Source organism: Hyperolius riggenbachi, chromosome 3, assembly GCF_040937935.1.
Source record: "Hyperolius riggenbachi isolate aHypRig1 chromosome 3, aHypRig1.pri, whole genome shotgun sequence".
In the NCBI taxonomy this organism is placed as follows: Eukaryota; Metazoa; Chordata; class Amphibia; order Anura; family Hyperoliidae; genus Hyperolius; species Hyperolius riggenbachi.
In genome coordinates this window covers 41,909,874-41,936,993 of record NC_090648.1, presented here as the reverse complement: position 1 = coordinate 41,936,993, position 27,120 = coordinate 41,909,874, and the positions used below count along the sequence as shown (strand labels likewise).

The following is a 27,120-nucleotide window of genomic DNA, read 5'->3' as shown; positions in this document are numbered from 1 at the left end:
CGCATATAGAATAGCAGTGCTGGCCCCACCCATCCACATACTGTAGAAGCCAGTGAGCAGTCATTCGCTGTCTTGCAATCCAATTCTGCATCAGGTGACACTGCTGTCCAACTGGAAGACAGGCTGTCACCTGGTTATGCTTCACTGTCTGGTGCACAAAGACATTCTTCAGGCACCGGGTGACTGAATGGCTGCTGCTGGGAGTTCTCCTCCAGGCATGATTGGAGGAAAGCAATACCTAGATTCAATGTGATGTTTTTCAACATTTTATGTATTTTCTGGCCCCCCGGCAGTCTGATGTATGTTTACCCAACCATTGACCGAAAAAGTTTGGGGACCCCTGATGTAAATTGTTCAATTCACTCCTTTAAACAATGCAGAAAATGTTTCAGCCCTATGTAAAAGTGTCTGATAATAATAATACTACTACAGTAAAAGCCCTTTATAGTAAACTTCTTGGGATTTGCCAAGTAATTTACTATATCAGAAGTTTACTGTATCAGGATTCATCATACATTGTAAAGAGGTACATGGTCGGGACTAGTGTTGGTGCTTGAAATTGGCAGTATGTGATACGGAACCTGAGCACACATTCAGCATCATTTCAGCGCTGGACAGCAGGAAGGAGTGTTTATCATTTAACTCCATTACTTGCTCCTTCCAGCTTGGAAAGGAGGAAGTATCGGAGTTAAGTGAAACGCACCCATCCTGCTGTCCAGTGCTGAAAGGATGCTGAATGCGTGTGCTCAGGTTTCGTATCACATACTGCCAATTTCAAACACCCAATGATAGTCAGAACCTAGGAACTGAATTTACTATAGCCATAGGTTTACTCTATCAGAGTTTACTTTAACAAGATTCTACTGTAACACCGTATTAACAATTCTCTCTACATTTTCTACGCACAACATTTAAAAAAAAAAAAACTTTAACCACTTAAAGGAATACTTAAGTCAGCTGAAAAAAATGACTTTTATTCACCCGGGGCTCTCCTCAGCCCCCTGCAGCTGAACGGTGCCCTCGCCGTGTCCCTCCGATGCGCCTGGACTCTCACCCGGGGCTCTCCTCAGCCCCCTGCAGCTGAACGGTGCCCTCGCCGTGTCCCTCCGATGCGCCTGGACTCGCCGGTGGCCACTTCCGGTTTGGCCGTCACCGGCCAACAGGCTGGGAACGCGGCTGATTAGCCGCGTTCCCGGCCACAATAGCGCCCTCTATAATGCTATTGCGGCCGGGAACGCGGCTAATAGACCGCGTTCCCAGCCTGTCGGCCGGTGACGGCCAAACCGGAAGTGGCCGCCGGCGAGTCCAGGCGCATCGGAGGGACACGGCGAGGGCACCGTTCAGCTGCAGGGGGCTGAGGAGAGCCCCGGGTGAGTAAAAGTAATTTTTTTTTAGCTGACTTAAGTATTCCTTTAAGTACCAGCGGTCTCTGTCCCCTTAAAGACCAGAGACCACTGGTACAAGAAACGGCGGAATAGCGACGAATACCGAAGTATTTCTGCAGTTACCCGCTGCAATCGCCTTCACCGCCGCACGTCGGGATCCTGGGCCACCTACTCTGCCGTCTCTATGATGGCAGAGTTCCTGTGAGCCGGTCAGGAGCCGCTTTTATTGGCTCCTGACCTTCCCTATCAACGTAAGCCAATGGAAACCGCTTACGTCGATAGACAGGGTCAGCAGCCAATGAAATCAGCTCCAGACCCGCTCTCAGGGCTCTGCCGTTATAGAGATGGCAGAGCGAGTGAGCTGCGGCGGGGAGACAGCGGCGAGAACGCGCGGCATCGGTGGATTGAATTCTACGCCCTGGCAGCCAGAGAGCCATCAAAACAGGGTGTAGATTTCAATCATCAAGGTCCTAAAGTAGTTAACATAATTTTTCAAGTTAATCTCAGGAACGTCAAAAATAGAAAATTCCAGCTAAATTTGATTGGCCTAAAACCTGGTTCACACTAGACCAGAAAACGATCCAATTCATGGAACAGATTGCTACGGATGTGTTACGGATCCTATATTAAAGACAGGATCTGTTTTACATGTCTGTTCCTCTCAATGTCTTTGCAGTTCCTGGAATGCAAACTTACCGTATGCACAACGTTTCCGGACACTGTACAGAAACTTGCTGAGTGGTTTGGGTAGAGTAGGGACCCTTTCTAGCGGGGGAGACCTCATCGCTGGTTAAAGGGTTTCTAAAAAACTATTTTGTGTGCAATCCATTTTGTAAGTGAATATGCTACATTAGTGCAATTGAATACAACTTGCATTCTAGTTGTTTTATCATTTCTAGAGTTCCAGTTTCTTGTGAGTCCAGAGAGTTAATGACTGGACAGGAGTCAGACTTGTCATAACAGCGATGCTAGTATGACATGTCTGATGCCACTAACATATCTGGATGGTTGCGTAATGCGTAACATTTTCTGCAGGCGAGCATAAGCATCCGCATACACTACGCTTCACACTACGCGTAATTGCGTATTTTAACGCGTAGTCTACGAAATGCATACAAAGCGAATATTTGATTTTGAAGCCGTAGTTTGGCAAAGTGTAATTGCGTAAAACTACGCGTAGTTCCAGCGTAGCGAAGTTGGCTGACTGCGACCATCCCTGTATGTAATATAGGGTAACTAATGCTGGGAATACACGTTAAGTTTTTACTTTAGATAGATGGGTTCGATAGATAAATTCCAACCTGTTGGATCTGGTCGATTCTACTTTCGTTTCGATTCTCCTCATTCAAGTGAATGTAATTGATAAGAAAAGATAAGGAATCGAGAGGAGAATCGAGCAGTGAATCGAGAGTAGAATCGAACGAAAGTGAAAACGACGGCAAAAACGAACGCAAAAACGCATCGTGTATTCCCAGCATTACTTATTTAGGGTCCTTGAAGGGACCTTGACCTGTAAGAAAAAATGGAAATCCGGACTTACTTGAGGCTTCCTCAAAGCGTTACATCTCAGTCAATTACCGTATGTGAGTTTCTAGACCACTGTTCGCCACAATATCAATTTGTAACCCCTCATAGAAATAACTAGAACACTCAGACCAGAATCTTTATATGTAAAAATATATTCTTGTAGTTATATATAAAGAATACACAAACATTACACAGAACAGCATTATGATCAGCATTCAAATAAAAAATATCAAGAAACATAAGAAAAGTATTGACTGTCAAAAATAACATTAGTGAAATATAATGTTTAACATCACCTCTGTTCCTTTCTCTTATTCAATTTGTGTTTTTTTTTCTAAATTTTCTCTTATGTAGTATTTTTAATTATAATTTTTAAAACTGACAGCACTTTTTTACTTTTTGATAATTTTTCAATTGCAGAGTGCTGAAAAGTTATTTTAAACAGAAGATGAAAATTATCTCCTAGGAGAAAGTTTTGGAGAAAAAGTGAATTGAATGAAGGCCCCGTCTCTCTTTCAGTCTTATTTTATTTTCTGAATTCAGAAGCCACCTTTCAATCTATCTTACTATCTTTATACTGTACTAAGGATTGCTCCTTTGTTAAAGGGAAGGTCCAAGCAAAAAAAAAAAAAATGAGATTCACTTACCTGGGGCTTCTACCAGCCCCATGTAGCCATCCTGTGCCCTCGTAGTCACTCACTGCTGCTCCAGTCCCCCGCTGGCAGCTTTCTGACCTCGGAGGTCAGGGCCAAATACATTTTTACACATTCCCGCTAGTGCAGGATCATTAACACATACATTTTTACGCGTTAGTGGTGAAACGCGTAAATTTTTGTTCCTGCACTAGCTGGAATGCGTAAAAATGTATGCAATGTGGCCCTGACCTCCGAGGTCAGAAAGCTGCCAGCGGGGGACTGGAGCAGCAGTAAGTGACTACAAGGGCACAGGATGGCTACATGGGGCTGGTAGAAGCCCCAGGTAAGTGAATCTCATTTTTTTTTTTTGCTTGAACCTTCCCTTTAAGCAAATTGAATTTTATTATTTCTGAGCCACATTTTTTCACTTTCAAAGTACAGAGAAGCAGATTGGGGCTGCCTGCAACCAGCATGCATCTTGGTTGGCACTAGGCATAATCACGTGATCACGACATAGTTGCAGGTATTTAGCATATTTCACCAAATGTATAAGTCAAATATCACAATAAAAACTGGATAACAACTAATGCTGCAGCCTGCTAGTTCTCCTTTAACTTGAAAATCCAATAGTGACTCTCTCTCTACTCAGATATGATCAACACAGGCATCATCATTTGTACAATTTTAATTTACAGTCAATGTTGCAGGTAGCATTCTTGGGACAATAGTACAAAAAGACACAAAGATATAACTTAGCTTTACAAGAAGTATTTACAAAAAACACAAATAATAAATAAAAAAAAAACCTATGGCCAGGGCCTCCACACAAGGGCTAGGGTAACTGGGGGAGAGGGGTCAGCAGGGGGGAAGAGAGTCCGCTGTACAGATTTTCTGGAACTGGTGGCTTGGCCTGTGTGTGTGGAAGACTGTTGGGGCTGTCCAAAAGGGGCTTGGCCATTGTCTGTTGAGGGCTGTGAGACCTTTTCTAATGATGGTGCTTCCAACGGGCTTGAGGGGGACAGGCAGTGCAGGAAGGGTTGACAGGGACGGATTTCAGAGTGCACCGTTAAAGAGTCTTTTGGGAGTCCTGGAATTTGTGGAGGACTTGGTGTGAGCTGGTTATGGTTCGCAGAGAAAGAGTCATTAGGCGAGGCTTCCTCCCAGTTGCTGGAACCTTTGTCTTCCATATGTTGGCATAATTTTCCAACCACGTAGTCCCTTTTCTTCTCACAGATGGCGGCAGCAGCGTTCAAGAAGCTGGTAGCCTGGCTTAGTCCTTCCTTATAGCCACCTTTAAACCCAGACTTTTTGACTTCATCCGGCCCTACAAAAAACAAAAACGTGTTTGTGAAAATCTCATCAGAAAACTCGTTATTCATCCTCTGTTATTTTTAAAAGGAATTAGGAAAAATGTGTAGCCTGCCACTGCTGAATTTTTTTTTTTTTTAACTACCCCAGGCATCAGGACTTTGAGTTACTGACCGGGAACAGGTAGGAAACAAGCAGCGTAAGACTAAGATTAGGACACCTGGTCTGCATACTTGTTCAAATGGCAGCCAGTAGACAAGCACTTAGGGCCTATTTCCACTGCTGCGGAGTCCACAGCGTTTCCCTCTCAAGCAATTCGAACGGGGGAAGCGCTGCCTATTCCGCCAATAGCCTTGCCGTCCGAATTGCATGCCAGGGTGATTCGGACGGCATGCTGCATTTTACTGCATCACATACCCAAATCCTCACAGGGATTCAGATGCATGCTTGCATCACTGCAAGTGTCGGCGTGCGCTCGGTGAAGAGACCAGCCCTTACAGGTCGGCAATGGCAGCATCCCAGTAGGCTTTACTCTAAAGCAGTGTATGTCAATCCTGTTTCTCATGACACCCCAATGGTGCATCTTATGCAGGCAACTTCACCCATGCGCAGGTGGGGTAATTAGTGTCTCAGTGAGGTGGATTCCATGTAGCTGATACATTAGTGACGTTGCCTGCAAAACATGCACCGTTGGGGGGTCACTAGGACAGGTTTGAGAAACACTCCTCTAAAGGGACATGGTTAGAGGTGGCCTACTGACTTTTTTCTTTTGTTACAGAGATATGGTCAGCGGAAGACTAAATACATTAATTATTTTTTCCAAGAGTGTCGGGAGGAAGTCTACCAGAGTCTGGCGGGAAGAAGTCCCTCAATGTTGACCTTCAAGCTTCCCTATTGGTCCTTTAATCTAATGGACGGCATCACTGACCAGAAGGGAAGCTTAGGTACTCAGTTATCTTACTTGCCACTGTATTTTTTTACCAATCTCCAGAACCACTAAAAAGTTAGATATGCAATTTTCACTTTCGGCAACCTCTACTGATACAGCTCTTTTCCTCTTGCCTAGGTTTAATTTTAAGTGAACCCAAGGTGAGAATGATATGGCGGCTGTTAGACAATGACCGTTGCCTGGCAATCCTGCTGATCTTTCACGCAGCAATAATATCTGAATCACACACCTGAAACAAGCATGCAGCTAATCTATTCAAACTTCAGTCAGAAACATCTGATCAGCTTGCTTGTTCTGGGTCTGTGGCACTCACCTCAGGTTCCCTTTACATTTTAGGCACTGTAATGTATTTTATTTATTGTGTTAAAAATCTTATTGATTTTTTAAATAAGAAACATGAAATATTACAAATTATTTTTGCCCCACCTTCTAGTTTTGACCGATAAACAGTAAAATACCTTGTTTTACTGCTATGATGTTAAGCAAATAGCCACAACTGCCTATATTTTAGTAAAAAGGCTGTCAGACCAGCAAAGTTCCCCAAAAAATGGATGCGTTCATTTGTAATATTTCATATTTTTCAAATTAAGCAAACAAAAAACATTATTTTACATCTGAATAATTCAATAAAACTAAAATAGAAACTAGAAAAACTATCTTTAAAGCTTCACTCCAGGTGTACAGCTAACCCACAGGTGGAAATAAAAGCATAAGTTAAATCCCTTACCTGCTAAAAGATCTACAATTTTGCCTAGACAGTCCTTGATAGCTCTTGACAACTCTTGACAGCCCAACCAGAAACCTGAAATGACTTTTTCTCCTGGACCCTCCCACAAATCATAGATGGGTCATGCCTATCTGATTGGGCTGTGCAGAGCAGCAGCACTCTGATGAGTCACCACTGTGGTCTCTTCCTCCAGTGAGGAAGCTCTCAGTGTAAAGGGGCCCATACACCTCACGATTTTCCCGCCGATATACAGCCATTCGATCACAGTGATCGAAACGACTGTGAAATCGCCTCGCACACCACTGACAGAACGATCGATTTCCGTCCGAAATCGATCGTTCCCGTAAATTCCCGTCAACCCATCCGTGCGGAAGATTTTTCTCAGTCGCATTACCTGCTCCAGCCGCCGCGAGTCCCCTGGTCTTCTTCTCCGCTTCGGGCTCCAGAGCTACATAGAACTTCCTGTCCCAGCAGGAAGTTTAAACAGTAGAGCGCCCTCTACTGTTTAAACTTCCCCTGGACAGGAAGGTCAGTAGCCGGAGCGGAGCCGGAGCGGAGAAGAAGACAGCGGGGACTCGCGCCGGCCGGAGCAGGTAATGTATGCAGGGGGAGGGGGGGGGGGAAGGAACGGCAGCAGCGGCAGCTCCACAGATCGTAATCCGTTTCAGGCTGAAATCGATTCACAATCTGTTTGCAGTAAAGGTGGCCATACAATCCCTCTCTGATCAGATTCGATCAGAGAGGGTCTATCTGTTGGTCGAATCGGATGGCAAATCGACCAGTGTATGGCCACCTTAAGACAGCACAATAGCACAGTGCTATCCCCCCCCCCCACACACACCCACACTTCTTATGCTAGCTACACATGATACAATTTTCTGTTAGATTTACCTGCCAGATCGATTTTTTTTAACATGTCCAATCTTAATTTCGATCGATTTTCCGATTTCCATAAAAGTGAACGGTAATCAATCGAATTATCAAAATTAATATCGGACATGTTGAAAAAAATTGATCTGGCGGGTAAATCTAACAGAAAATTGTGTATACTAAGCATTAGTCTGACAGTCTGACAGCTGCTGCTGATCAGGAAATAACAGAGATAATTATACTAGCTATATATAAGGAATCAAATAATTTTTTAAATAAATACTCAACTATAGCCTGTGTTAGATGGTTATGTGTGCCTGGAGTACAGTTTTAGGAAAATTTAGACTGACCCCAATTTATTTGGTTGGTTGCTGCTAGAAAGCCTGATATTTAAGGTGGCCACCAGTGGCGTAGCTAAGGAGCTGTGGACCCTGATGCAAGTTTTACATTGGGCCCCCCCAAGCAATCTATACATGACAATTAATACGTCGCACCAAAATCTGCCAATGGCAACTACAGTGTCAGAGGTACAAGAAGGGGATGGGGAACAGCTTGTTAATGATTACCACTATTCAAAGCATCTATAGAAGGGATTATTATGAGCACAGGACCAATAGGGAGCTAATACAATTGAGGAAGGGCCCCTCTGGCCCAAGGGCCCCGATGCGGGTTGCTACCTCTGCATCCCCTATTGCTATGCCCCTAGTGGCCACATACATGTCACAATAAAAAGTTCAGAGTTTATGGCAATTAAATTAAAATGATTGGTTGTACCAAAACAATGTAATGTATTTTTTAATTTATTTTATCAATAAAAGTAGATTGGGAGGGGCTGATTTTTCTGACCAGTTTTTGTATAAATTGAATGGTGTAAGCTATAGCAATTGCCAATATCTTGATTTATAGATCCAAGCAATTTTTTCCGTTTTCAATAATTTTGTTTTTCAGAATTGGGGAAAACTTTAACACAGATTTTCTAATGGTACAATCAATCAGGAAAATTAATTTTATTTTTTGAATTGAAAATAAACATTGTTATTGTGTGTGACCGTTTGTTTACCAGACATTCTACGTCTCCTGGCTAACTTTTGGAAAATAGGTGTCTTACTCTGTAATTAGATGATTGAGAATCATGTGATCAAGTCTCACTTTTGCTTATTGCATTTTAAGTCTGCAGATGGTAAGCAAGAAAGAACCTATTGTCTGCTTAAAGTGTATCCGAGATGATCTTTTACTCATTGCATAATTGTGTTCCTTTCCTATTGTTTATAGGGCATTCCTCAAGCCAAATACTTTTTTTTGTTTCAATACTCAAATTCCCTATAAACTAAATAAACCACGCCCACAGGTTTTCAGAGAGCATTGGCAGTAGCAAGGGCTCATGGGAGCTCAGTCTGGGCAGGAGGAGGAGGAGGTGTTACTAGCCATTGATTTCAGAGGCAGAGGGGAGGAGGGAGTAGGAGGGGGGATTAGGCTGATGGCTCAAGATACAGATAAGCCTGCCTCTGTGTAATGTTTACAAACAACATGGCTGCTGTCATTGTATCATAGGAAGAAATAATCATATTCTATTAAAGCTGTTTGCAGCTATATTTGCTGTGTAAACTATCTAAAGTTTAGATAAGATATATAGACAAGTTACTTGTTATAGTTCGTTTTTCATCTCGGGTCCGCTTTAATGTGTAGACTACCCCATGGACCCTGTAATGACTATTTTCCCTGCTTCAGCCAACAAATGTCAATGAGCAGAGTGCTAAGGTGGTGCCTCACTGCCGGTAGACTGTAGTGGTTACATTGTGACCACCTGATTCTTGGTCACAATAAACCCAACAGTCATTCCATTTGGTCAGGAAACGGTAGGCCAATATAGGATCGTTTAACAGACCAAAGTATCACATCTTTGGGAACTTTAGGAAGCAAGAGTGAGACACGACCACATGTTTTTACATCCAGCCAATCAAATTTACAAATCAGTTCACGTCAACGAATCAATCACATGCTTTACCAGGAAGTTTTTAAAGGAAAATTTCTGTTGAATAAATTGACCTCTAGTGATCATTGCATTGAGCGTTAAATAAGTTGTGATAATCAGTGGTGCTCAGCAAGATTTCGGATATCCGAACTACCCAGATAATCCAAACTTTTTCCACTATCCGAACTTTGAATAGCAATTCGGATATTTTTTTAAATCCGAATAGACTATCCGAGCAAACTCGGATTTCCCATCTGAAATCCGAAATCCGGGCGGATAATTAGTTCAGATATCCGAGCAGAAGCCAAGATCACCTTCAATGGCAAAAATCCCTTTCGAAGGCATCCAGAAAGAGAAAGAGAGACAGACCTCCGAAAGGGGTTTTTGCCATTTAAAGATACCTTTGGAAGCATTTTAAGCCATTTTCAGGTCACTTCCGGTTTTCTATCCGGATATCCGAATCCGGCCAAATATTGGGTTCAGATATCTGAGTTTACTCAGATACCAAAAAGTTTGGATTCGGATCTGGGTATCTGGATCCGAATCAATTCGGATTTTAAAAAGGGGTATCCGAGCACCCCTGCTGATAATTCGCTAACTGGACCAGACTACTCCAAATCAAGCGTCTTAACTATAGGGGAACTGTCCCTGAAAACGCAGTGGGGCCAGAGCTTTTGGGGTCCCCAATTTCTAACTTCCACTCCCTCTGATAGAGGAATCTATCTTTCAGATCAGGTGTGTTTGTTGCTACACGTGGTATGTGTTGTGTGAAGGTCATGATGGCCACACTTGTTTTATGACCCTTGCAAGATGGGCCACAAGGCTGTGAAGGTCACCAAAGGAAAAGGTGTGAACTTTGGGGGGCCTCATCAAAGATTTTATGGAGGGCCAATGATTTGTAGGTAGGCTTCCACTTAAAAAAGATTGAATAAACGAAATGCAGCGATGTTACCATTAGTGTTAGTATTCGAATTCGGGATGCTGCCTTCCGAAACCCAAATGATGCTGAACACCGCACTTCAGAACCCAATCTAGTGGACAGAGTCACGAGGTGGTGGTCCACATCACGCTTCAGGTGACTCCAATGCTTCCTCCAAGGAGGAAGGAGGAAGCATTGGAGTCACGTGAAGCAAGGCAGGAGTGACCTCCCAGGACCCTGGCCATGAGCTTAGGCGCTGAAGTTTGGTGTTCAGCATCATTAGGGTTTCCAAATGCAGGATCCCGAATTGGAATACTAACACTAGTAGTCATAGCTAGAGCAACCCATGCTGCTGCTCCGCGCTCCCAGACTCTTGTACTGATATCCAGGCGTCTGGGTTGGGGAGAGAGTGGGACACATTGCCGGTGTCACAGATGACATAATGATAAAGTATCATACATTTTCTCTATTCAGATGTGTCCAGGGAAGGATTTCCACCAATTGACATTTGACCGGTAGGGATGGTCGGAAATGCCAATTTCCGATTCCGCTGTAATTCCGCATTCCGCCATTGCCAAATACCGATTCCGCTTTCCGCTACCAATTTCCGCATTCCAATGCGGAATTTCTGCCGGAAACCGCGGAAATTCCGCCCGACTTTAACATCGATTTTCTCAAAAACTGTAACGTCTTTTTGAAAACTTTTTTTGCATCTTGTTCAGAAGATTCTGTTTAATAAACCCTGAAAATTTGGTGTTTCTAGGACGTACGGGGGCTTTGCTATTAACCGTTAAAGTCAGTGGATTTTTCCTGTAATGTAAAATGCAGAAAATAGGCAGAAGCAGATTTTCTGCATTTTACATTACAGTAAAAATCCGCTGACTTTAGCGGTTAATAGCAAAGCCTCCATAAGTCCTAGAAACACCAAATTTTCAGGAGTTATTAAACTGGATCTTGTGAACAAGATGCAAAAAAAAGTTTTCAAAAAGACCTTATAGTTTTTGAGAAAATCAATGTTAAAGGGGAACTGAAGAGAGAGGTATATGGAGGCTGTCCTGTTTATTTCCTTTTAATCAATACCAGTTGCCTGGCAGCCCTGCTGGTCTATATCTCTCTAGTAGTATCTGATTAAAACCAGAAACAAGCATGCAGCTAGTCTTGTCAGATCAGACTTATAAGTCTGAACCACTGAAACACCTGATCTGCTGCATGCTTGTTCAGGGGCTATGGCTAATAGTATTAGAGGCAGAGGATCAGCAGGGCTGCCAGGCAACTGGTATTGTCTAAAAGGAAATAAACATGACAGCCTCCATATACCTCTCTCTTCAGTTCCCCTTAAAAGTCGGACGGAATTTCCGCAATTTCCGGCGGAAATCCGCCTAACGCACTTGCATTACCGATTTCCGCATTCCGATGCGGAAATGCAATTTCCGATCGGAATTTTGGAAATTGCATTTCCGCGGAATCCGAATGAGCATCCCTATTGACCGGGGTCACTTTAGGGTAGATTTCCTGAGGCCTCCTAAGTGACATCACAGGTCACATGACAGCCACATAGTATTGTAGGGGATTGTCTCTGCTTACTGAAACTTTGAATGAACACTTCCCTGTGCAGTTCTGCTAAGAGGAGCAATGAGTCCCTTTCGCCAATGTTGCGAGAGTAATCCACTGTCTCTTCTCTGAGATGAATGAGAAGAAGGATAATACTGGAGATCTCAATGTACTGTGGCATCCTATGTGGTGCTGTGATTCCACAGTGATTGATAAGAATGGGTAGATGCCCAGTATAACTCACTGGCATGTAGGGGTTGGGACCTCGGATGACATCTTCTCACACTTGCATACAAAGCTCTACACAAGCTATCGCCTCCATACATTTCCTCTTTAATCTCCAGATACCTCCCCGCCCGGACCCTCCGTTCCTCACAGGAGACCCTTTTGTCCTCCAGCCTAGTCACCTCCTCTCACTCTCGCATCCAAGACTTCTCACGGGCTGTCCCTCTCCTTTGGAACTCCCTCCCTCAGCCGGTTCGTCATGCCACGAGTCTGGAAACCTTCAAACGTACTCTGAAAACACACCTGTTTAGACAAGCCTATAATTGGCTATAGGCAGCACTGAAGGCACACAGGCTCACCCACTAATCCTTGTGTTTCCTTCCCTTTTGTTTCCTCCCCACTACCCTCTAGATTGTAAGCCCGCAAGGGCAGGGACCTCCTCCTAGTGTTTCTCATACTGATGTTATTTTAACATATGTACATGTACCAACTACATATCAACTATGTATGTATCTGTATTTATTCTATACAATGTTATGACTGTACAGTGTCTTGTATTTCTTATGTATATTTGTTCCCTATTATTTGTTTGTATTATGTACAGCGCTACGGAAGATGCTGGCGCTATATAAATAAAAAATAATAATAATAATAATGACATTGCAGGGCCGAGGCTGTACAGACTGCAGACTAGCAACGCATTATTTCGCTATGCAGAGTGGGGGGACGGAGTGGCACGGGAATGATGTCACGTGGTGGGTGGATTGAGTGGGGAAAACAATGCTCTCAGCAAATGTATTCATTGATACACCAGGCTGATCGCTGGCCAAGGCATATGGGATCATACGGGGGTGGCCAAGCTGGACAGCATACTGGTTAAAGTGTATCATAGATGTTTAAATTGGCAGCTTTTATACTTACCCGAGGGTTCCTCCAGCCCAATGCCGGCCATGGACTTCATCGCCCTTGTCCTGTGCCCCTCCGTTCCTCCACTGTGTCCCCCGGTACATATCTCAGTCACGGCCAGTTGTGGTTCCCCACATATACATGGCCTGGCACAATAACCACTAGGGAATGTTAAAGAAGCCAACTGACCACAATGTGGTGTTACATATACTGAACGGCCAAAGGGACATGTTACATAGGTTGAGTGACCACCCGTCCATGTTACAAAAACTTAATGAATAAAGTGACATTTTCCAGACAAAGAGACCACATGGGACACGTTAGACAGACCAAATGAACACAGAACACGTTAATGTAAAAGGGCAACCTGACAGAACCCCTTGGGCCTGGGTCATATAGCATACACCATGGCTCCGATCTATAGATGTTGCTAAGCCAACATGTATGACTCTTTAAACTCTGTAATTAGAAGGGTGTGCCAGGGTTGGGACAGCAGACTCACCAACTCTGGATCCAGCGCTGCAATTCTCCTTCTGTCCTTCAGGTGGCGCTCTGTATGTCTCATAAAGACAATTGGGACCTGAGAGATCCAGAGCCTCTGAGGACGGGAAGAATGGCTTCCAGCGTCCTAATCCTGGGGGAGGTGAGCTGAAACGCTGCCACACTGCACTGTCTCTGCATACCTCCAGGCGGCAACTCCGATTCATGCTTCGGATTACTGCCTCTGGCTTCTTTTTTCCACCCCGAGCCTGGGTTACCGCCAAGAAGGTTAAGGCTTTATATCGGTGTTAAGATCATATTAGAGTTAGTCTAGAGGTTTTGGTTAAAAGGAGCCTGAAGTGAAAGGGATACAGAGGCTGCCATATTTATTTGCTTTTAAACAATACCAGTTTCCTGGCTGTCCTGCTGATCTCTTTATAGCTCCAGTAGGGTCTGTATCACACACCTGAAACAAGCATGCGGTTAATCCAGCCAGACTTCAGTCAGTGCACCTGATCTGCATTCAACAGAACCACGCTTTCTCCACCAAATCAGGTCTCTGAAGGAGTACATTTGAATTCGGCGCTGGTAGACTTGGGCGCAGGATCCAGCTGTTATATGGCTGATCCTGCTTCTGCACAAGTCTGGGCCGAATTAATTACTATTCCCGCTCCAGGCCGCTGTGGATAGTGGGGGAATGAAATAATTCGGCTTCCAGCTTTTAAGCAACCTCGGCTCCGTCTTCTGACGGCTCCGACGTTACTCACTGAGCGCCGCTATAGACTGAATCCCTTTATAGTCTATGGCGGCGCTGGCTGCGCCCAAATCTAGCAGCGCTGAAAAGCACTGCTCCGCTCTGAAGCCCCATACACACGCTCAACAAAAGTCTTTTAAATGAACAATTATCAAACAACTTTTGTTATTGAAACAACCCCAAAAAAGTTGTTTTTGTTCAAACAACTGATAAGATGCAGCTCAAGTCAATCCAACTGTTGGATTGACTTGAGCTGAATCTTATCGGTTGTTTGAACAATAACAAACAACTTTTTTTTGAGCTGTTACAGTTTGTCTCAACAACAAAAGTTGTTTGATAATTGTGCATTTAAAAGACTTTAGTTCAGGGGTCTCAAACTCGATTTACCTGGGGGCCGCAGGAGGCAAAGTCAGGATGAGGCTGGGCCGCATAAGGAATTTCACAATCGCGGCGCATCGCCGCCTCTGCCCGCCCCTCTCATTCTTCCTTCACAGAGAGGGGCGGGGAGAGGCGGAGATCCGTGCGGCGATTGACGCCAGGAGGGGCAGAGCTGAAGCTGAAAGCTCTGCCCCTTCCAGGAAATGCCGGCGGATTGCCCCCCGGGAGATTTGGGGGCTCTGCAGCCCTCGTTTAGCGGCGGGGATGCGGCGGATTACTTGGGAGCACTGAAGCGAACTATAAGGAAGCTTTTGCCGGCGAGGGCCACAAAATATTGTATCGAGGGCCGCAAATGGCCCGCGGGCCGCGAGTTTGAGACCCCTGCTTTAGTTGAACGTTAGTATGGGGCTTGACTCTAGACCTTGAAGCCTGTACCAGACCCCTGCAGGGACACTGATCTGATCTGCATGCTTGTTTAGGGTCCATGGCTGAAGGTAGTAGAGGCAGTTGATGAGCAGGACAGCCAGGCAATCTGAATTGTTTAAAAATAAATATATTAGTCTTGCTTAAATGAATACATTTTTTTTTTTGATTGAGAAGAATTGATCCATTTTATCAAATGTTTTAATCTTTTGGCTGTGGTGGAAAATTGTGATCAAATAGTGTAGGGTGGATTATTTTTTAAACAATACAATCAATAAAGAAAATTGTTTGCATTTTAAAGTTCTAAAAAAATAGAAATTGTATGTGGACTTCTAACATTTGCTTAGTGCTTTTTTCCTGTCAGACTTGAAACACTTGAGAGCTGCAGCCAGTATAGGTACTGGCTTATTGAATTGTACTGATTTCCTATGTCAAAGGCAGAACACTTCAGTACACTATCCAACCATACGTATGTCATATTATAGTCTTTATTTAGCACATTTCTGCACAATCTGCATTCTGTATCCGGCTATAGTGGAGAATGGGCATACGTCAGTCTGAGACTTATGAGCCGTGGGCGGGCTGGCAACCACTTGTAGCCTGCCTGCTATCTGCACACTACTCTGGGCCTGCCTGGATTACCTCAAAAGCACCAGCCAGTGAGATCTTCCTGTGTAAGCTGCTGCATGATTACTGAGGGAATTGCCTGTCATCTGTGACTTGCTTGTGCATGGCTGCAATGCCACAGTATCATCCAGGCTGCACAGAAATGTGGACATAGAACACTATCAGTACTGTACCTGCGTTACCTGCTGAGACCTATGCTTCCTCTGCAAGCTGCTGCCTAATTACTGAGGGAATTGCATCTTATTTGTGACTTGCTTGTGCATGGCTGCAATGCTACAGCATCATTAAGGCTGCAGAGGAATTTGGACAGAGGAGCACACTATCGGTGCTGTACCTGCATTACCTGGTGAGACCTATGCTTCCAAGCTATTGCCTGATTATTGCATCCATATTCCTGCATATTGGGCACAGTGCATTTTGATTTAGCTTAGATACGGTCTAAAGCATTGAAAAGAAAAAATGACTCACTACTGTTATGACTGAATTAAGATCCAGTACTATAGTACACTGTATGTGCTTGAGTATGACCATTTCTAATATAGTAAACTTCTGATATAATAAACTTTGAAAAAGTTGCAGTTATTTGCCAAATAAAAGCTAGAATACAGCAGAGCATGGGGCAGGACAATCACACTGCGTCATTCCCCCAGTGCATATTACCCCGCAGCGTAGTGCACCGATAGGGTAATATGTGTAGCTCCACCCCCCACCCAGTGGTATATTCCCTGCTAGACAGGAAGTACATCACTGAAGTTTCGTCACTCTGTGCCTGCGTGCCGCTACTGGGATCAGGGATTCACACTTACCATATCCCCATAGCGAACACAGTGAATCCAGCGCAGGAGACTTGGGCGCAGCAGTGAGTAACTTCAGCGCCGTCAGAAGACGGAGCTGGAGTTACTTTTAAAACACTATAATTCGACTACATGGTATCTAAAAGGGAAAATCGGAGGGTTCTTAGGCAAACTGGAAATTTGATTTGGGACGGTCTTCGTGGTCTGAGGAGTGGGGGGGGGGGGGGGGGATACTGGATGGAGCTGGGGAATAAAGGTAGGACCTTGTAGGTAGGTTTGGATTTTAGATTTTGTTCTTTCTATTTATCTTAATAAGTAGTCCTTACGGTTATGCCAAGATGTTTAGTCATGCACTGTTCTAAAGACAAATTTAAATTTATGTGGAAATGTGCTGTGGCAAGGATTTCTTTGTAAATATTTTTATGGATCAATATGTCTGTACAAACTTGCTATGTTGAAACATAAATTAAAAAAAAACAAAACACTATAATTCGGCCTCCAGCAATTGCGGGAAGCCGAATTATTTCATTCCCTACCATCCATGGCAGCCTGGAGGGGGAATAGTATTTAACACGGCCAGGACTTGTGCAGCAGCAGGATCAGCCATATACCGGCTGTATCCTGCCCCCAAGTCTCCCGGCACCGATTCCTCTCGTATGCCCCCATAGATGATCCGGTAGACACAGAACATGCAGTAAGCCACTGCAGAGTTTGTGGCGGCCTTGTGTTGTGATGATTTCGCTACTTCAGTCGCACCGCACCATGTTGCCATAGCGTATAAGTCCCCATAGACTTACATTGTCCTTGCGTCAAGCTGTGGTGGGGGAGAGTACCGCGATGCAAGGAAACGCGGTAAGTGTGAAAGTAGCCTCAGAGTAAATGTTTAGAAAACATAAGACAACATAAGTGCATGTATTTTGCATGTAGAAACAGCATCATCACCCAGTGGTGTAACAACAATGGCCTGGCCTCCCGAGCAAAATTATTGTTTCTCCCTGCCATAGCTAGACACCCCCCCTCCCCTCTCCCATCATGGATGGACTGAGACTTGAGACTTTTGCAGTGAACACCCCCCATACACCCCCTCCCCCCGTAACTATCTGGCATAAAATAAAAAATCAATTCTTTATTTTTATCTGGTAAACGAGTAATAAGGATCCTAACCAGGCAATCCAGCAGTTAAAAAATCACTTAGTTTTATTATCCATAATACAACATTCCCCAGATTCTGTGGCTCTTATTTGGTACATCTGCTGCAAAAAGGAAGTTGCAGGGCATGCTGGGTTGTCTTTTTTTTTGCTTCTTTACTTTCCCCTCAGACTTAACTAATGCAGCCTGATTGGCTGAAGCCTCTTTCCCTCCTGTTTTCCCCTCCCACGCCTCTGTTCCTCTCTGATTGGCCAATATTTCTCCAGCTGAGACAATGCACTTTCTATTGCAGAACTGAGTGGGAGTGCCTGAAGAATGGGAGGAGGGCGGGCAATGCATTCACAATCAGGCAGAGGAGAGTAAGGGAGGAAATGACATCAGGATTGGCTTCAAGATAGCCACAGTTAAAATGGAAAATCCTAAGAAGGGATTTTTTTTTTTACTGTAGAAAAATCACTAAAATCAAAAACGTGGACATCGCAATTCATATCTGCTGCAAGTAGAACAAGTATTTATCTACTTATATATGTGTTTTTTTTCTGAGATCGTATGGCTGACAGCTCCTCTTCAAGCAGAGTAAGCACAGGGTGCGCTGTTATATTTACCTAGTCCATGCTGCATCTACTCTCCTCTTCCTCCAGGCATCAGTGCTCTCTATGCTGCCACCCTGAGGCTCCTGATGACATGACATGCATCAGGAGCCATACCCCGCTCACTGATTCAGTAAATCAGACTCGGGCATGGTATAGGGCAAACACATAATGGATTACAGAGAAGAGTATCTAGGCCTGATACACACACAACAGATCCTAGATGTGAGTCAGATCATGGATCATGTGCACAATCTGAAGCATATGTATGCAGCAGGCACTCAGAGGGTTCTCAGATGTTTTCAGGGGGCAATACCAGTAATACACATTGATTGCAATATTACACAGCTAAGAATTTAGAACTTTAACATATTTATCTTATAATGTATACTTACCGTATAATTTCAACTTCTGACCTATACAATAAAGAACTGAGCACAGGAATAATATACAATCATAATGAAAAATCACTTCAGTGAAAACAGCAAATAAAAAACTGTCACTAGTACTTGAGACACATCTTGAAAAACGTAATGTAAATTGGTACATTATGTAATCAGTGGCATAATAAAGGAGCTTGGGGCCCCAGTATGAGTTTTACATGGGGCCCCAAGCACTCTATTGATATGGAGCCCCAAAATCTACAAAATCTGCTGCAGTGTCAGGTGTATGTAGAGTAAGGAAATAAGGATTACCACTATGCACATATAGAGGTGTTCAACATCAGCATAGCACCAATGAAAAGCTAACAAGATGGATGAAGAAAGGCCCCTAATGGGCCCCTCTGGTCCAGGTGGCTCCGCTAGTCCAGGGGCCCCAGGGCGGCCGCGACCTCTGCATTCCCTATTGCTATGCCACTGTATGTAAACCTCTAGTTGGCCCTCACACTTTACATAGTTATCATACTTATCGAGGTTGAAAAATATTGATAATTTAAAATTACTGATATATTACTTCTAACCTTAACCCTCTACTGTAAGTGCCTAACCCTAACCACCCCCATCTAATGCCTAACCTTTGCTGTGGGTTCCTAACCCTAACCCCTCACCTATCGCCTAATCCTGACCCCCCATAAGTGTATAAAAAGAAGACTCTCCTTACCTAAGGCCTACTCCCCCTCCCCCCTCCTTGTAAGTGCCTAACCTTAGACTTCCCTACCTAATGACTAACCTTAACCGCCCATCCGGTAAGTGCCTGATACTAACCATAGCCAATTGTCTACCATGGGCTACAACCATTAAAGGGAACCATGCACCACTTTTTCTTCCTGGTTTCTAATAGCTATAGAAGCTGCATTGTCGTCCCCCCCCCCCCCCCCCTCCCCTTCTAATTTCCCATTATTTACCTGGGGAAGGCGTGACGATAGCATTCGTAAACTTCTGTAAACTTTTTGACGCGCAGTGTCCAATCTAAAACTAATATGCCAACTTAATTTTCTGTTTGCCTTTAATTTGGGCAGCAATAATGAGTGAAATATTCTTTTACCATTTTAGCCAGCTAACGTTGCCTAAAGAGATGGGAAACAAGAGTTTGCTTTCTTAAAACAGAAAGAATTTGCGATAATTCAGGTTGGAGTGAGCTTGAGATGTCTCCCAGTGCATCACTGCTGAATATATGCAAATTAACCATTGTTACCCTTAGAAGCTAAACACACCTCTAGAACCGCTGGAATGCAATGATGTGTCAGCTTGTTAAATTGTGCAGAGCCATAATAATCCAACATGCATACAGACTGTTTTGGATTGTTTGATCCTCATCAGTGCATGGCATGGATTAATTTGGCTCTATGCAGTAGGGCTTGTAACACCGAGAGGGACATGCTACCCAACAATTCATGGTGACCCAGAACTCATTGGAGTGTGTAAGGGACTACAATGGTCCTAAAAGCCCCCTTACTAAGATGTTAAGAAAAACAAACGTTTGCTTTCTTAAAACAGAAAGAATTTGCGATAATTCAGGTTGGAGTGAGCTGGAGATGTCTCCCAGTGCATCACTGCTGAATATATGCAAATTAACCATTGTTGCCCTTAGCTTCTAACTCTTGTTTTCCTTAGTATTTTAGTAAGGGGGCTTTTTGCACCCCTCCTCTGGAATGCCCTTCCACAACACATCCGCCACTCTCCCACCTTTGAAATCTTTAAACGCTCCCTCAAAACCCACCTTTTCCGACAACCATATTCTCTAGCTTAGGCCATGCACCCACTAAATAACCTAATTACGCACTAAATACTTCCCCACCTCTTGTTTCCACCCCATTCCTTTAGATTGTAAGCTCGCAAGGGCAGGGCTCTCACCCTTTTGTGTCATGGAATGTTATTAATTTAATTGCTTGCACACTGTTAGACATTTATACATTTTAGTCATCATGTTAAATCAAATTGTAATCAGCAGTGCTGTATCTTGTATCAGTGTTCATATTTGATGTATATCATTGTCTGTATCATTATGTATCCCTTGTTTGTTTTCTTACATTGTACAGCGCCACGGAATATGTTGGCGCTTTATAAATAATAATAATAATAGGACCATTGTAGCCCCTCACACACTCCAATGAGTTCTGGTTCACCATGAGCTTGCTGGTTAGTCTGTACCTAAAGAGATGGGAGTTAGGGATAGCAAATCAGCAAATAATTAATGGGTAAATAATTGTTTTGTAGAAGCTTTGGTTTGCCGCTTGGGTGGGGCCAATTAGCTTATTAATATTAATGAATGCTGTGCACAATTCAGCAGTTCATATCTTGGGTATTAATGACAGTTTGAACTTGCAGATTTCACTAAAGTTAACCTTTATGACCTAAACACACTAAAGCGTTTCTGTTTTTCAGCAACACATGTTACAGACTGATACAGTTTGCTGAAAAGTGAACAGAAGCAGACAGAAGTGCGTTAGTGTGCTCAGGCCCTTACTAAAGCTTCGTTTTATACTCCGGTTCATTTGCCCAAGTTTGTTTTAAGTACAATTGTATACGATTTGTATATCAAACATAAATATTATAGCATGCTCAGTACATGCCAAACAGTGGAGAATCAGGAATTTGTGTCTGCATTATTATCAATTTTTTAATGGATAACGCTCACCTGAATTATGACAGAATTTCAAGAACTGTACTGTCTTCTTCAGAATATCAGCCTTCTCAGCTTTGGGATTTTTTAAGGACTAATAAAAAAGGGAAGATTTCAAACATTAGCAAAGCGGAAAAAAAAATCACAAACTAAAATGCGTGCGTACAAGAGGGAAAAAAATAATTATTATTGTTATGAAAGTAAATGAGAAGTAAAATAAAAATGACTACTATTAATAAAATAAACAGTTTTATACTTTAAAATAAAAAAAATATATTTTTATTCACTATTTAGTCGAAACAGTTGATGACAATTACTTGCAGAAAACATTTGTATATTTCAATATTCTGCTGCACTGGTGTTGTCATAACTGTTATTATTATTGTTGCAGTTATCCATTTTGCAATGTCTTTCCATGTATGTTTTTTCATTTTATGTATTATTATTATTATTATTATTATGAATGATAATAAAATTACAGTAAAAAGGTAAGTGAAAAAGATGATCATCTACAAAGTATTGCACGATATTCTGCAGTATATAAATAATATTAATAACCGCAATAATTATGATTATTTGTATTATTAGTTACATACGCTGCAGAAGATTGCTCAAAAATTCTTTATAGGTTACAGTAACCTTTTGTGCTTTCAAAAAACATTCTACAATGATCCCTATGTAAGCAACAAATATTCCTGTCCAGCTACAGAAAGTCTGCAACACATGACTGTGGTTTGAAGACTCTGAAAATCGATCCCTTTGTCGATTAGGAGCAGATTGGACATGATGCAAATGATCAATTAACCCATTGATCTGACTTGAAAATTGCATCACGTGCACCAAACCTTAGACTTTCGTCATCCAAAATAATCATTAATGATCAGTTTGGGTGACTGTGAACTGTGTGCAGATCCCCTTTAGATCTGCAAACTGGTCATTTACAATTAGAGATACTAAAAAAACCTCCCCAGTTCTTACTGCAGTGTCCAACCCCATTCCATCTTCACATAACTGGACTAGCTGCTTGGTAAAGAGCAAAGCAGCAGGTTTGTATATGAATCTCTCACCCAAAATGATCATCAGTGATGATTTTGGGTGGCAAAAGTCTAAGCTGTGTAACTGATGAATAGGCAGGTTTGAGAAGCTTTATGGGATTTCAGTACTCCCCCCTGGTGGTCAGCCCCAGTAGTGCCTACCTTCAATTCTCACTTCTCATCCATTACCTCTCTAAGCTCAAAAAGCTCCCTTGTTCACAGAAAGCCCCAAGGGCAGTGGGATCATACCTGCACAGTCGCTCACACTCTAATGCATGTGAAGCCTTACAGCTTATTGAAAAAAAGGAGGGAAAGGTTATATATATATATCCAAAGGTGGTTAAAAAATCAAAAAGACAGTAGGACATATACAGTACTGTATGATATCTTCTTTAGTCATAGTTTGCCCCAAAAATACACAACACAGCTACTCATAGCAAAGCCCCGATATTCGTGAGTAATCTCCAGAATAACTCCTGGTTTCTTCTAATACAGGCATATCTAATCTTCAACATCCAAATACCAATTCACAACTGATTGCCCCATTTCAGTATAAAATGCTGCAATCCGAAGGCAAATATAATCTGCAACATCCAAAAATAAAATCACAGCTAATTGCCCCCACTGTAGTGAGGAATGCTGCAACACTACTAGTGTGTTTAGGGCTCTTATTAAATCCTTTATAAAGCAGTAAATGCACAAAGATCATCAGAGTATACTATAAAACAAAAAATCATTACATTCCAATTAGCGTATAGTTAAAAAATGTTGATCCGTTGAGCCAGGCTTACTGCACAAAGTGCATCATGTCCAGGGGGCCAACAAGTTCTGGACAACTTCAGAATACAATCTCAATCATGAAAACAAATTGAATAATTTCACAACTTCAAGAATTAAGCAGCATAAAATAACCATGATGACAAATACTGTAAGATCTCGATAATAAATACTAGTTAAATAACTTCACAACTACATGCTTGAAACAGCATGAAATAATCATGATAAATAAGATCTTCATAATTAAAATGAGTTAAATAACTTCACAACTTCAAGAATGAAATGATAATCAGGTCAACTGGGAGACTAACCAATGAGTCCAAATAATGTGTACAAAAAATGACACTTATATGATGACTGTGGAATCTTGTACCACAAAAATAACTGGGGCTTCCAGTATATTCCAGGTACACACTTTGCCAACATCCTCATGGTCATTCACAAGACTATATTACCCTACACTGACATGCTAATTGTCCCAGGAAATAGGACTGCTGGTGTCCATCCTTTTACTATTCAGTTCTGTGTCTGCAGAGATCTGTAGAAGTTTCCTTTGAACAACGCCCTAACATCTATCAATTGTAAGCTTGTGGCTTTCATGTCCAGGATATCCATGGTACCTATCCATTATCTAAAAACTAGAGTGAACAGGTTATGCTCCAACCTCATCATGAGTAGCCTCCAACAGAAGTGTCCTCAGATGTTCCAGACTCTGATTTATCCTGTCCCTTCGTCGTTTCTCGATTACCGGCTTCATGAGCTGCGGGGAAGAGAAAGCACAATGAGGTTTAAGTTTAACTTTGTAGACCATCCACACACACACAAAAACAGTTGGGTACAAAAGTAAATGATATAAACTCAAAACATAGAACAAGTTAGAATGCACAATGAATAGAATGCAACTAACTTTGGAGCTTTCAAAATGTATCCAGGTATGTACTAAAAAATAGTTTTTAATTGTATAGTTTTAGAAAAAAATAAATAAAACCCAAAACAAAACAAAAAAATAAAACCCCTAAAAATAACAACTAAAAATGACTGTGAATAAGTGGCTTGCACAAATGTCTTGCCTTATAACGTTATCAGATATCAACAAATATCAGCACAGTGTAAATATAAAATTATAACTACGAGGTTTTAATGTAATCTTAAAAAGTTTGACAAAACTCACTTTTAAGATACATTTAGTGGAAAAAAAGTTACAGTTTGAGGAAAAGCCAAAAAAAAGGCATTTAGAAGGTTAAACAAGTAAAAGCCAAAGCCAGAAATCTAAAAATAAAACGTGTATAATAAACCCAAAGGGAGCGTGAGACGGGACCTAATATGGCAATCTTACCTTTTTATCTTCTCTAGTGAGATAGGTATTCCTCATTGTGGCAGTGTTGTTGTACACAGTCCAGCAGTGAAGAGTAGAATGAATGGCAAGGAGCTATCTCATCTTCCTTATTCCATTGGCTCAGCCCCTGATTGTACTCAAGCCTCCTCTTTACAGACTGACTCCACCCCCTAACAGTTCCACTGCTGCTGCCTCCAGTCCCACAATGAACAGCCCACTAACAGAGTCAGCGAATCGTGCTCAGGCACCCAACCTCCTTGTGACTGATGCTCATCCACACTCCACAATTAACAGGAGCGTACTAATTAGCCATTCCTAGAGCCATCAATAATGCTTATGGACGGAGAACATAATGGTTGAGTGAATTTAAAGATTCTGAGTTCAACAAGGTTATAAAAAATAGTGATAAGCGAAAATGCCGATATTCGTTTTGCATTTGTTTTTGTGAAAATAATGTAACATACTATCAAAAAATCACCTTGTAATAAGTTTGCGATTTTTTTTTTTTTTTTTGCAATTTTGTTGTTAACATGAAATATTTTTGCATTTTTTTGCGAATTTTCATGGTAACTATTACAGTTTCCAAGTTTTTTTTCAAAATTTCACAGTGGAAAGAAAAATCATTTTCTTTAACCATATTGCGAAAATACAATGTATTTTCACAAATATTTTTGCAAAATCGAAAATGGCATTTTTGGTATGAAAATCACTTTGGTGAAAGTTCGCAAGCAACACTGATAAAAAACAACGATATTTAGCACATCGCAAAATAATCCTAAGGCTATACACAGAGGCAATATATTCATAATACCATTATTGACTAAGTTTAGACTTTTACACTAATTTATGTCATGGTGAGCTGGCTGTGAGGCTGCGGTCACAGTTGGACACTATGGAGCGATGTAATGGAGGCATTGCAACGCGGAACGACACACTGCAGTGTTAAGTCTATGCAACGCTTACAGTGAGACATTACCGTTGCGTTGTTACGTGTTGCGTTATGGTAATGCACTACACGCATCGAGTTACTGCCAAACTGCACACCGTACAGGGAAGCATACTTTTCGTTGTCTGTATGCTTCCCTGTACCTCACTGTAGGCGACATAGAGCCGCCGTAACGTGTAGTACGACTTTTTTGTTCCGCTGCGTTGTTTCCCTGTTAAAACAGGAACTTGTCAGTATAATGTGCCGAATGGATCTAATCTAATGGAGCAATGTGACTGGATCCTATTGATCAACATAGGATCTGTTCAACTCTGCTAGGATCCGTCCATTTAGTTCTGCTAAACAGACTGTTGTTTTTTTTTAGTGCCAGTGTGAACCAGGCCTAATAATAACCACCCCCTATATTCATACTCAGTATACCCTGATTATGATTCACCTACAAGTTATAACTTATAATAACAAATGTATTATTATTATTTGTAAGGCATACAGAAAACAAGCACAAAAACAGACAAGTGTGTCCCCTGCCTAAAAACGCACCAACACACTGTATACTACAGTAAATGAAGCGAATGGACAGGTAAAGGTGCCCATAGACCTAAAGATTATGGGCAGATTCGACAAAGAGAAAAATGTATCTCTAATCGAATCTGATTAGAGATAAATTTGTCTCTTGACAATTCTGGTCATACACTACAGACCGTCCGATTTCAGCATGAAACCTTTAGGGAATCGCCCCCGCACCGCCGCTGCCCCCCGAATGTATAAATGTGCCCCCTGTGTGCATTTATACGTTACCTGTCCTGTTGCAACCTCCGCACAGTGTCCGAAACCTCCAGGCGGTATTCCGTATGCGCTACTGGCGCCTAGCATCTGACGTCGGCACATAGTGCCTGACGTCATTACGCCAGTTGCGTGTACGGATAGCCACCCGGAGGTTACGCACACCGCGCAGAGGCTGCAACAGGACAGGTAACTTATAAATGCACACGGGGGCACATTTATACATTGCGGCAGGGGTTTCGTCGTCATGTCACTAACTTGGAAATCGCCGCCTTACCACCGCACACCCGACCAACCAACTTCGGCCCGACATCTTGCAGCATGCACGATAGACAAAGCGACACATTTCTGTCCCGAAATTCGTCGCTTTGTCGGTCGGGCATGCACTTGGCAGCAACCATTTTCATCCAGTTTGATTACAATAATCACATTGGATGGTCGATCGCCCGCTAAGTCGCCTGATGTATGGGCACCTTAACACACCACACTGTGTATACACTGATAATGGTCACACCACGAATATACACTGATATCGGTCTCACACTACTGTCTAGCATTGCCAGGTATAAGCTGATACAGGTCATACTACATTTAATAATGAAACTGTACTGATAGTGGTTACACTGCTCCTCACTGTATAGCAGCACTAGGTAGCATGTACACTGACAGAGGTCACAGCATGTGACCTCACAGATCACCTGTGAACTGATGGTGGACTGCTGGAAGGGGTCAGTGTGTAGCCGGCACAGGGGTGGGAGGTGCAGAAGGACACACTTTCCCTTTTGTCCCATCATGGTTCAGGAGTAATTCACACTTATCTGAAAATGACCAAAAGTTTATTTTCTGAGGTCAAAATGCCCAGTTCCCACAATATTCCCAGGACCTGTCCCTCCGGGTTAAAGGGTCAATTCAAGAAATGAGTAGACAGACAAAGAGATAGATAGATGTTAAGGCTCGTACCCACGATTTTTGCAGTGATTTGTCCCGCGACAATGTTTTTTGTGACGAGCGA

At 42.5% G+C, this 27,120-nt stretch overlaps 1 protein-coding gene across 1 annotated transcript; it reads right to left on the bottom strand.

Moving 5' to 3' along the window:
- Positions 1-4,353: 4,353 nt before the first annotated feature.
- LOC137562072 (transcription factor HES-7.1-A-like) lies at positions 4,354-24,415 on the bottom strand. The gene is made up of 4 exons (XM_068273410.1): positions 24,380-24,415; positions 23,708-23,803; positions 21,248-21,326; positions 4,354-4,871 (listed from the first exon to the last, which is right to left on the bottom strand). Exons 1-4 carry the CDS (start codon positions 24,413-24,415, stop codon positions 4,354-4,356), a joined length of 729 nt encoding a protein of 242 aa, XP_068129511.1.
- Between the last annotated feature and the right edge of the window lie 2,705 nt (positions 24,416-27,120).